At 46.4% G+C, this 12,840-nt stretch overlaps 1 protein-coding gene across 2 annotated transcripts in view; it reads right to left on the reverse strand.

Annotated features, from left to right (window-relative positions):
- ACOT7 (acyl-CoA thioesterase 7) overlaps positions 1–12,840 on the reverse strand; it is a 121,554-nt gene that overhangs the window by 32,264 nt on the left and 76,450 nt on the right. For both annotated transcript variants that reach the window (XM_074975531.1, XM_074975530.1), the window contains one exon: positions 3,210–3,326. In XM_074975531.1, the coding sequence (XP_074831632.1) occupies positions 3,210–3,326 (117 nt within the window). The remainder of the gene's footprint in view (positions 1–3,209; positions 3,327–12,840) is intronic.

Consider the following 12,840-nt stretch of genomic DNA (forward strand, 5'->3'; position numbering starts at 1 on the left):
ACGAGCCGCGTGGCAGTGAGCAGCATCAATTTCAAACCGCCGCAGCCGCCCACATGCTAATGAGGCACTGAATATGTATTTCAGCGCCTCATTAGTAAACTTCAAAATGGCCATTTGCATGGCCATTTCGAAGTTTTTAGCTAGTGTAGACACGACCAAAGAGTTCCTTTCAAAACCCTAGTATGTTGCACAGTATAAATTCAGTTGGAAAGCCACTGAAAACTCTCCCATATAACTTTAGCCAAATGATATGTTAACAGACAATGTATTAATCTTACTGGCTACTGCATGTTCTTCTCCCCTCATTTTTAAAACACAACATTGGGTTTATTGGCACTGATTTTATTGCATTGTATTTTAAACTTATTTTGTCTAAAGACCTCCTGAAACATCCCATCTCTCCTGAGCAGCTGGATGGAACATTTTGTAACATGAAAATCACATTAAGTTTACTATCTGCACTCTATAAATTCCAAAATGGTTTTAAACATCAAGGAGAATAGAGAAAGATTTTGAATTCATTCCCTGGATAGGAAACTGCAGTTTCTCAGCTCATGGAGGGAGCTGCATAATTATAGATTAATGCTGACATTAATCATCCCCTCTGAGCTGGAATTTTGAGACGCTGGTATTTCAGAGGTTATATAATTTTCTGAAAAGCTCTTGCCTCCTCAGATGTGAAGAAAAGCTCTGCATGGCTTGAAAACTCACCCTCTCACCAAAAGAGTTGCTCCAGTACAAAATATTTACACACACACACACACACACACACACACACACACACACACACACACACACACACACACACACACACACACACACACCCCCCCCTAACAGCTCAGAGTAAGAGATGACAGGCTTCTGGCCAGCACTTACCCACATTGTAAAAAACAGCAGCCCACTGTGGGATTCATTTCACTTACAGATCAACAGCAGGACAGGCCAACTACTACAAACGAGCTAACAATCAGCTTGAGAGGCTTAAACTCAACTTTGCTTGACAATAAAAATTAGAGTCTTTACAAAGACGCTGGGTTTGTTGCTTGTAAACTCTAACCCACTAGTCCCCCTTTTTGTCCTGGCGCTGCACTTCACTCTGAATGATGCCTTAGAATAGGCATGTCAAACTCAAAGCCTACGGAGGGCCACACAAACGAAAAATGATAGAAGTACATTTTCTTTGGTGGCCTTGAATGCTATTGTAATGTTGTCTATTATAGACTATGCTTTAGGTATAATTCATAATATTTTTCAGGTCTTGTTTGAATATAATATAGTAATTTTAATTGAGTATTTAATACTAATGTGAATTCTATTGTTTTATAATTTTATTAACAGTTCATAAAATTTGACACGTAAAATTATTTGCTCATATATAATAATTTTAATTTAAATAAAAATTTAAGGTACTTCGCACTCCAGCCAGGTCCCCAGGGCTGGAGCTGCTGACCAGCTTCCAAGCCCCAGGGCTGCCAGGGTTCTCCCAGCTCCAGCCAGGTCTCTGGGGCTGGAGCTGCCAGTAGGGCTCCCACCCTCAGGGCTGCCAGGGTTCTCACAGCCCCAGCCGGTCCCTGGGGCTGGCGCTGCTGGCAGGGCTCCATGGCCCATCTGGCTCCCAGCCCCGGAGTTTGACATGCTTGTCTTAGAATGCAAGTTAACTATGCCAAGCAATATGTTCCACCTGGCACTTAGCTGTTATCCTGACAGTACTTTTCCCAGACCTGGAGAAGAGTTCCATGCAGCTTCAAAGCTTCTCTCTTTCACCAGATAAACTGGCCCAGTAAAACATGACCTCACCCACCTTGTCCTGATAACAGAAAAAAGCATTCTGGTAATCACTGCTACAAATTAACTGTACAAATACCCTGCCCTCAACAGATCAGAAAGCAGAATTTTACCTGTTCCCTTCACCTGTAACTTCTTCAGGCTGGACAGGCAGCAGGCTGATACATATGTCAGTAAATAAGGTTTTGGTAAAATTGTGCATCCTGAAGTGACCACTCAACATCTCTGCTATTCTAAACAATACCAAAGGCTACAGCTCAGGGACTCTGTCACACAGCCACCTTGACAACCTCTGCAGCAATGCAGAATATCCAGGGTTGTCAATTTTGACAGCCAAAGTGAGTGCTAGGGGGATAAAAAATTGCCTTGACCCTGACTGAACAGTACTTCATGGTGTGGTTAGCAGTGTCATTTATTTAAGTAATTTGTAACAAAGCTGCACTATACCAGGCTTTCATTTCTTTTAATTTAGCCCTGGCAGTGAGTACCTGCTGTGTGCAACATGGGAACTTAACTGTATGAAAGAAATAAGTCATCAAGGCAGCCAACACCACCTCAGTGCTCACAACCAGCCCCCAAGGCAGTTTGCTTGCTTCTGTACCTGCCTGGGCTGCTCCACTCAAGCGGACTGGGTTGCACAAACACAAATAAGGGGGGAAATTGGCCCATTTAGTCTTTTTCTGGGGCACACTTTCACCTTGGAGCAAGGGATGCTACAAGCATGACTCCCAGCACAGACAGATGGAAACAGCTTCATAAAGATGTACGTAAGCACAGATGCCCAAATGGTGAACAGGGTGCCCAGAGAGCTTTGCCTCCAGCATCCAAATCCCTAATGCTGAAACCTGCACAAGGAGCATTCTAGTGTGCTTAGGAGACTGGGTTTCCTTGATAATGATTTTTATAAACAGCCAACCTCCAGCAACAAGAGACATAAGCTAGTTTGGTAGTGATGGGGGTGGTTGAAGAAGTCCCCTTTTCCCAAGAAGGTAAAACGTGGTTTCCCTGTCTGAAAGACGTGTCTGAACTTTTTTTAAGACGAGGCAGCATGCAAGTCGAAACGACTATTGGTGCTCCTTGCAACAGCAACGCTGACGCAACGCGTACGTCTGCCGCGGCCTTGCAACAGCAACGCTGACGCAACGCGTACGTCTGCCGCGACGGTGGAATCAATGGAGTGGAAGAAGATTTCAAGAGGAAGACTTTGGTTTAGCTTTACCCAATCAAACCCTCTGGGACCAGTCTAGCCACTAGGGGCCAGCACCAGCCTATATCAGGCCGATTCCTCCAACTTGGTCTCTGGCCAGAGTGGGGTCTTCCTTTCACTTTGCTCCCTAGCAACTAGAGGGTGTCAAGAAGGGGCTTCAATGAAACACCAATCAAGTCTGAAGCATCTAAGGAGCTGCTTCTCCCCAGTCCTTTACCTTTTTTGATCTTCTCATGGAAGTTAATGGCATCCACAGACGCTGTGACAATGTTGGTCTTGCAATGGCGAGCAGCTACAATCCCAGCTACCTCATCCATTAGCTTCATTGTGACACCTGCAAGGGAAGAATTATAGATTAGCAATCAGACCAAACACAGGGTGACTTCCCTAGACTCCAGGTTCTTCCGACAAACAGCAGCTTGACACACTTCAGAGACAAACTATAAATGAAGAATTGGCTACTGCCCTGCTTCCTGCTGTCAGGACGGGCATTCACTCTAGCCTCATTTTGCAGGAACCTCAACTTGTTCTCATAAGGAGTCTCTGGGAACATGAAAGGCAGCAGTTTGCTGTCTCCACTGAGGCTCTGGAAATGGTTAGCCAGGGCTTGACTTGCTTTAAAATAGCAAGAAGATGTGAGCAACAGACATTTCACTAGCTAGACTTTTACAGCATGTCCCCCAAAAAGGCCAAGATAAATTCAGCTTTGGGAATACAACCGGTGGCATCTTTGCATCGTTTAACAATGCTGGGCCAAAAAATGAACAGACTGGCCTGGTCCCTGCCCAACGGCACTAATAACTGAAGTGTGGGCACCGTGGAATGTGGGTGGTTGACAAATCACAAAAAGCAGGGACTGACAAGGAATCAGGGGAACAAGAATATCCCCCAACCCAGCAAACCAGCCTGAAAGCAGAAGTACATTATAACAAACATCTTTAAACTGAATCACTGACCCCCTCCTTGCAGGCATCCCACACTGCATGAGGGTTCAAGAGGGACTCAGATAAGAGGAAGGTAATGGCTTTGTGCACAGGCCCGCAAGGGCATTCCGTAGCTGGTTATACTCTGCTGCAGAGCTCTGAGGGCATGTCCACACTAAAATCATGTAACAGGTCCACTTACAGCCACCACAGTAATTACTGCAGTAGTGCACGTCCACACTGCCCTTCTGTCAGGGGGCACTTCCTCACCAGGAGCACTCCCATTGACTTAGAGGGGCAGGACAGGAGACGCAGCTCCCCACTTTGGAGCGCAGGTTCTGCTCTGAGGCTCCTGGCTCTCTGCCCCCACCAGGAGAACTGCAGCTACTAAGGTTCCTGGCTTTCCCTCCCCTGGCTGGGAGCCTGGCAGCTGCCCAGCAGGGAGTCCAGAGCAGCAGCTGTGCTCCAGGTGGGCAGCTGAGACCTCAGGCAGCTGCAGTGCTCCCCACAAAGAGCTAAGACCTTGGGTGGAGGCAGCCCCTGGCTGGGAGTGGAGAGCCTCAGTGCAGCTGGGCTCCCAGCAGGAATGAGGAGCTGGGAGTCCAGGCAGCCAGGACCTTGGGAGGCAGCTCAGCTAGGAGGAGCAGCGTGGTTCTAGCTAGAGCGCGCACCCCAGTGGGCTTCTGCCAGTTTCACAGCTCCAACACGGAGCTGTGATATGAACAAGAATGACAGCCAACAGCAGTGCAAGCGTCCTGCAGTGTCTACCATTGCCCTACTATGCTGGTGCAAGCCTTGCACCTCACATGGAGCTGGAGTTGTGGTGTCAGTGTTGTAGGGCACCTACGTCCGAGGGAGTGAGGCTGCAGCCTGGATGCTGACAATTCGGTTGAAGTCAGCGGCCTTAGGTCGACCTAAGGCTGTACAGCAGATCAAGCCTTTGATTTTATTACTAGGCAGTAGAAGCAGTAAGGTCTCTGCATACTGCACCCCAGCTATCAAACCTAATACCGTGTAAGGAACACGCTCTGTTGCCTCCCATGGGATTGTCTAGCACACTAGTGTAAAGACAAATGAAGGAGCCGCTGATCATTAACAGCCTCAGAAACGAGGCTGACAAGGGAGGCGCTGTTGTCACCATGAATAGGACAGACTGCCAAAAGGAGGTTGCCAGGCAACTCTCCAATACTACATTCTACAAGTCACTGTCCCAGGATCCCACTGAGCAATACACAAAGAAACTACAGCATCTGCTCAAGATCCTCCCTATAAAAAAAACCTACACAGACGCACGCCTAGAACCCCAACCAGATTTATTCCACCTACTACCCAAGATCCATAAACCTGGGAATCCAGGACACCTCATCATCTCAGGCATTGGCACTCTTACTACAGGATTGTCTGGATAGGTGGACTCTCTACTCAGACCCTATGCTACCAGCTTTCTTCATGATACCACCGACTTCCTCAGGAAACTACAATTCATTGGTGACCTTCCTGAAAACACCATCCTGGCCACCATGGCTGTAGAGGCCCTTTATATCAATATCCCACATGAAGATGGACTCCAGGCTGTTAGGAACATTATCCCTCATGAGCCCGAGGCACAAATGGTGGTGGAGCTTTGTGACTTTGTCCTCACCCACACCTATTTCAGATTTGAGGACAATTTATACCTTCAAATCAGTGGCAGTGCCATGGGCACCCGCATGGCCCCACAGCATGCAACATTTTTATGGCTGACCTGGAAGAGCGCTTCCTCAGTTCTCGTCCCCTAGTGCCCCTCCTTTACCTGCGCTACACTAACAACATCTTCATCATCTGGACCCATGGGAAGGAGGCTCTTGAAGAGTTCCACTGTGATTTCAACAGTTTCCAGCCCACCATCAATCTCAGCCTGGACCAGGCCACACAAGAGATCCACCTCCTGGACACGACTGTGCAAATGGTCACAACCACCACCGCTATGCTGATCTACAGGCCTCCAGCTTCCATCCAGGGCACACTACACGATCCATTGTGTACAGCCAGGCACTGAGGTGCAACCACGTTTGCTCCAATCCCTCAGACAGAGACAAACACCTACAAGACCTTTACCAAGATTTCCTCAACCTACAATACCCACCTAAGGAAGTGAGGAAACAGACTGACAGAGCTAGACAGGTACCCAGAAGCCACCTGCTACAAGACAGGCCCAACAAGGGAAACAAGAGAACACCACTGACCGTCACATACAGCCCCCAGCTAAAGCTTCTCCAGCGCATCATCAGTGACCTACAACCTACCCTGGACAATGATGCTTCACTCTCACAGGCCTTGGGAGACAGGCCTGTCCTCGCCTACAGACAGCCGCCAACCTTAAACTCTCACCAGCAACTATAGACCATAACACAGTAACTCTAAGCCTGGATCCAATCCCTGCAAACCTTGATGCCAACTCTGCTCACATATCTACACCAGCAATATGATCACAAGATCTAACATCAACCACACCATCAGGGGCTCCTTTACCTGCACATCTACTAATATAATATATGCCATCATGTGCCAGCAATGCCCCACTGTAATTTACACTGGCCAAACTAGACAGTCTTTATGTAAAAATAAATGAACATAAATCAGACATCAGGAACAGTAATGAGTCTGTTCTGGTCTGGCTATGGTCTGACCCACGAAAGCTCACCTAAAACTATTTTGCTAGTCTTTAAGGTGCTACTTGACTGCTTTTTGTTTTGATACATAAACCTATAGAACACTCCAATCTCCCTGGACACTCAGTAACAGATTTAAAAGAAGCAGTCCTACAACAACATTTTAAGAATAAAATGCAAAGAAAAGTTTCAGAGCTGCAATTCATTTGCAAATTTGACTCCATCAACCGAGCTGAACAGAGAGGGGGAGTGGTCGACCCCTTACAAAAGCAGTTTCTCTGCTCTTGATGTTCATACCTCCACATTAGCAACTGACAAATGGCCACATGCCCCCTGACCGAACTGACTAATTTCTCCTCTTGATATTCACAGCTCCACATTAACTGCTGATAATAGGCCACATCCACCTGACTGAACAGACCTTGTCAGCTCTGGCCCTCCCCTTTACTGAGACCTCCCTCCTGAAATCCTCCTCTGAACCTGTGCCCCCCCCCCCCCCATGCATCTGATGAAGCGGGTCTTTGCCCACAAAAGCTTATGCTCCAAAATACCTGTTACTCAATGTTTAACCATTACAGGCCCTCTCACACGTAACCTATCGGCCCGACAACAACTCAGATCAGCAACGATGTGTGATGAGAAAGAACAGAGCTGCAGAGGAGACCCCATCTTGCTGATGGTTTATACTTTATTTTGTTCATTCACCTCGTATCAAATGTGACCTGTCTGCTGCACGGTGTGGTGATAAGGCACACCACTGCCAACTTTCTCTGAGCACCAGCTGTCCCTGCTTGGAGGCCCGGGGATGCCAGATGAGCTGCTGCAGGTACCACTGAACCTGCCTCCTCTGCCCGCATGGCCCCTTTTTCCTTACTTTGCTGAGCCAAGCACCAAAGCCTCCTCTAGCAAAGAACCCAGGCAGGGCAGCCCCAGCTGCAGACATTGAGATCAGCCCTGGGAAGAGACTTAGCTTCTGGGACTTGCTCCAGATCGAGGTGTCCCCCCCCCCCCGAGATTCAGACCCAGAGTTCTTTGAAATTTGCCTCCTCCCTCAATGTGGAGGAAGGTAGGCACAGCCTCTCACCTTCCCCAGTTAGAAATCACATACTCTGGTTCTATTATAAACCAGAAATAAGCTGAGTTACTACAAAAAGTTGCATTTTAAGTGGTCAGAGACACAGCAAGCTGAACAGTAAGAAAATACAAAGCATTCAATTAAGCTAAATTCACTAAAGACGCTGTTTATAAATAATAATCCCTCACCTGTAATGCTGGTTGGGTAGAGACTTTCACAGGCCAGGGACCTTTCAGCCTAGATCCAGCAGTTCCACACCACCCCTGGTTTGCTCCCTCCCTGGCTAACACAATCTCCAGTAAGGCGGGAATGATGTGTCTGATTCCCCACACCTGTGGGACAGCTCAGATGAGAAAAACGCAGGTCACCTGACTCTGCAGCAGTGCAGTGTCCAGGAGTCATTACCAGCATGGCACCTCCCAGGAAGGCCAGGCCTATTCACAGCCCATTGTCCTCACTGAGGGCCAGCAGCCCTATCTGGCGTCTCCACAGTTGTACCTGAAGTGTCAGCAAGGGAGTGACCCCAAAGCAGCAAGTATGAAATACACATACACAGGGCAATATTCCTCACTTCAGACACCAAACAGACGCACACACGAATGGGATGGCCACCTTTCCAATGATACCTCACATGAATTACCCTGCTTAGAGCCTCTCAGTTACGGCACAGTCAGATCACAGCATATTTCACGAAGAATATGGAACGCTATGTCACAGCTCATGCGTGCACACAGCAGGGTTATTCAGCAGCATATGGTCTGTTCTGGAATATGCTACAAGGACATATCTTAAAATCTTAAATTGCAGGATTCAGCACCATCAATAGCTAAAGCTACTGCATCTCTCTTGTTAAAAGCAGCAGTGAGGCAAAGCACCTCTGAAATAAATTCAGAGCAGTCTTTTATCAAAGGTAACCTATGCTTTACCTCAAAAGCTATAATTCCCACTTGCCCCAGTGGGTGTGAAAATGAAACTATCAACCTGCTGTTTATCTGCAAGTTGGGTAATTTATGACTTTTCCTGACCATTTGTACAGGTAGGTTCATGGCCCAGCTGTATAATACTGCAACAAACAGGCAGTCTCTCCCTTTCAGGTAATTCAAGCTGAGTCCTTGAACTGTTCCAGGCAAAATAAACAATGTGTACCAAATGACAACCACAAAGATGGGTTAGTAAAACAGGGAGGAGCTGGGTGTCATTTTGAGAGAGTCAGCAGTGTACTGCTTGCCAGTGTGCTCATTTTGGGATAAAACCACACAATAATTGGAAACTTATAGGGGTAATACTTTTGCCACAGATCAATCACATGACAGTATAGCAACTGACACAGCTGTGCTCTGGTTTGGACACTGTCACACCTTATCCTGCAACACTGGGCATAAATTATTCATACAACAGTAGGACCCCGATCCCACTGTGCTAGGCTATGTACGAACACCGACAGAAGTCTGACCAAAGGACCTGGCTACATTATAACTGTACAGTACACACACCCCTCGCTATATGAGCGAGGAAGAGAAGGAAGGAGCAAACTAAAGCACCTTTGGGTAAGTGGCTGCTTGTGTTTGAGGGTTCTGGGCTTGTGTGTGTTTGTTTGTTTGGAGTTGGAGTGCTGAGCTGAGCGTTTGTTTGAAAGGCCACATGCTCAGGCAGGCAGTTGGAAGCTGTGAGTCTTGATTAGGTTTGAATCGAAACATCATGTGCCGATTGGCTGAGCTGTAGGCAGAGGGGGGAGCTATCAGGGAGGCCGAGCACTTAAACCCCGCTAGTAAGCGACCAGGGAGCTTGCAAACAGGGTGAGTGCTAACAGGAGGGAGTTTTAAGAGGGGAGTTTAGAGGGGGAGCTTGGAGGGAGCCAGTGACTTCTATTGCCCTTAAACTTAAATCCTTTATAACAACCTCTATCTGAAACATTTAATTAAACCCTCATATATAATTAGAGTAGGAAATGGAGGCAGAAGCCCAGCAGCAGAGTAGGGGCTATCCTGTTTATTGTGTTGAGTGCAATATGTATGACTACCTACCCTGTGGGCGGGTGGCGTATGTGCGCGCTCGATGCAAGGAGCTCCTGGCCCTCAGAGACCAAGTGCGTGTTTTGGAGGCCAGGGTGGCTGAACTGGAGGAGCTAAGGAAGGCAGAGGTGTTTGTTGATGAGACTTTCCGGGACATAGTAGGGCTGTCCCACCTCCAATCTGACAGTCCTGATGCTGTTACGGGGGATGAAAGGCTCAGGGAAGGAGAACAGTCAATGGGAGCAGAGGGAAACCATCCCATAGTTGGGACCCTCCTTCCAGAGAGTGCTATGGTATCCTCTCGCACCGAGGATACTTCTCCAGGGGAGGGAGCGCCAGCTGTTAGGAAGAAGCAGGTTTTAGTAGTGGGGGATTCGATCATTAGAAATATAGATAGTAGGGTTTGTGATGACCGGGAGAACCGTATGGTGACTTGCCTGCCTGGTGCGAAGGTTGCGGATCTCTTGAGGCATCTAGACAGACTTATGGGCAGTGCTGGGGAGGAGCCAGTAGTCGTGGTACATGTCGGTACCAATGACATAGGGAAGGGTAGAAGAGATGTTCTGGAGGCCAAATTTAGGTTACTAGGAAAGAGACTGAAATCCAGAACATCTATGGTGGCATTCTCTGAAATGCTTCCAGTTCCACGCGCAGGGCCAGATAGAGGGGCAGAACTTCAGAGTCTCAATGCGTGGATGAGACGATGGTGTAGAGAAGAGGGGTTTAGATTTATTAGGAACTGGGGACACTTTTGGGGTAGGGGGAGCCTATACAGGAATGATGGGCTCCACCTAAATCAAGGTGGGTCCAGACTGCTGGCATTAAACATTAAAAAGGTCGTAGAGCAGTTTTTAAACTAAGAGGTGGGGGAAAGCCGATTGGTGCGGGGGAGCACCTGGATCGGACGGAGACTTCTCTTACACGAGGCTCCATAGATAGGGATTCCCTAGAAGTTAGTCAGATAGGGAGCGTGGGAAATAATATATGGGCAAGATCAGATGTGAAACAATTGCATATAAAAAAATCCAACATGTCTGTGAAAGGCGGACATATAAATAGTGGTAGTTTTTTAACGTGCTTTTACACTAATGCTAGGAGTCTGTCTAATAAGATGGGTGAACTGGAGTACTTCATATCAAAGGAGGAAGTTGACATTATAGGCATCACAGAAACATGGTGGAATGAGGACAATCAGTGGAACACTATCATACCGGGATATAAATTATATCGGAAAGACAGAACAGGTCGTGTGGGTGGCGGAGTGGTACTATATGTGAAGGATAATACAGAATCAAATGAAGAAAAATCCTAAAGGAATCAAAATGTTCCATAGAATCATTATGGATCACAATTCATTCCTCTAATATGAATATGGCATTAGGAATATATTACCGACCACCTAACCAGGACAGTGATAGTGATGCTGAAATGTTAAGGGAGATTAGAGAGGCTATCAAAATAAAAAACACAGTAATAGGAGATTTCAATTATCCCCATATTGATTGGGTACATGTCACCTCAGGACGGGATTCAGAGATTAAATTTCTTCATGCCTTAAATGACTGCTTCTTGGAGCAGCTAGTACAGGAACCCACAAGGGGAGAGTCAATTCTCGATCTAGTCCTGACTGGAACGCAGGATCTGGTCCAAGAGGTAACTGTTACTGGACCGCTTGGAAATAGTGACCACAATATAATAACTTTTAATATTCCTGTGTTGGGAAGAACACCGCAGCGGTCAAACGCTCTGGCATTTAATTTCAAAAAGGGGAATTACACTAAAATGAGGAAGCTAGTTAAACAGAAACTAAAAGGTAGAGTAACTAAACTAAAATCCCTGGAAGCTGCATGGAAACTGTTTAAAGACACCATACTAGAGGCCCAACTTAAATGTATACCCCAAATAAAAAAACACAGTAAGAGACCTAACAAAGAACCACCGTGGCTTAACAGCCATGTTAAAAAGGCAGTGAGAGAGAAAAGGGCAGCTTTTAAAAAAGTGGAAGTCAGCTCCTAGCAAGGAAAATAGAAAGGAACACAAACACTCCCAAATTAAGTGTCGTAATGTAGTAAGAAAAGGCAAAAAAGATTTTGAGGAACAGCTAGCCAAAAATTCAAAAAAGATAGTAAAATGTTTTTTAAATACATTAGAAGTAGGAAGCCCGCTAAAAAAGCAGTGGGGCCCTTGGATAATAAAGATATAAAAGGAGCGATCAAGGAAGACAGTGCCATTGCGGAGCGATTAAATGATTTCTTTGCTTCAGTCTTCACAGCTGAGGATGTTACAGAGGTTCCTAAATCTGAGCCAGCCTTTTTAGGTGACAAATCTTGAGGAACTCTCCCAGATTGAAGTGACATTAGAGGAGGTTTTGGAGTTAATTGATAAGCTGAATAGTAACAAGTCTCCAGGACCAGACGGCATTCACCCAAGGGTTCTGAAAGAACTCAAATGTGAAATTGCGGAGTTAACAACAGTGGTTTGTAACCTATCCTTTAAATCTGCTTCGGTACCCAATGACTGGAAGACGGCCAATATAACGCCAATATTTAAAAAAGGCTCCAGAGGAGACCCTGGCAATTATAGACCGATAAGTTTAACATCGGTACCAGGCAAATTAGTAGAAACAATAGTAAAGAATAAAATCGCAAGGCACGAATTGTTGGGCAAAAGTCAGCATGGTTTCTGCAGAGGGAAGTCGTGTCTAACTAATCTATTAGAATTCTTTGAAGGGGTTAATAAACATGCGGACAAGGGGCACCCAGTGGACATAATATACCTAGATTTCCAGAAAGCCTTTGACACGGTCCCACACCAAAGGCTTTTATGTAAATTAGGCGGGCACGGGATAGGAGGAAAGATCCTTTCATGGATCAGGACTTGGTTAAAAGACAGAAAACAAAGGGTTGGAATAAATGGTAAATTTTCACAATGAAGGGGGTTAACTACTGGTGTTCCCCAGGGGTCAGTCCTGGGACCGATCCTGTTCAACTTGTTCATCAATGATCTAGAAAATGAGGTAAGCAGTGAGGTGGCAAAGTTTGCAGATGACACCAAGTTGTTCAGGACAGTCAAAACCAAAAGGGATTGTGAAGAACTACAAAAAGATCTCAGCAAACTGAGTGATTGGGCAGCAAAATGGCAAATGAAATTTAATGTGGGTAAGTGTAAGGTAATGCACATTGGAAAA

The sequence above is a fragment of the Carettochelys insculpta genome, chromosome 23 (assembly GCF_033958435.1).
Source record: "Carettochelys insculpta isolate YL-2023 chromosome 23, ASM3395843v1, whole genome shotgun sequence".
NCBI classification, from domain to species: Eukaryota; Metazoa; Chordata; order Testudines; family Carettochelyidae; genus Carettochelys; species Carettochelys insculpta.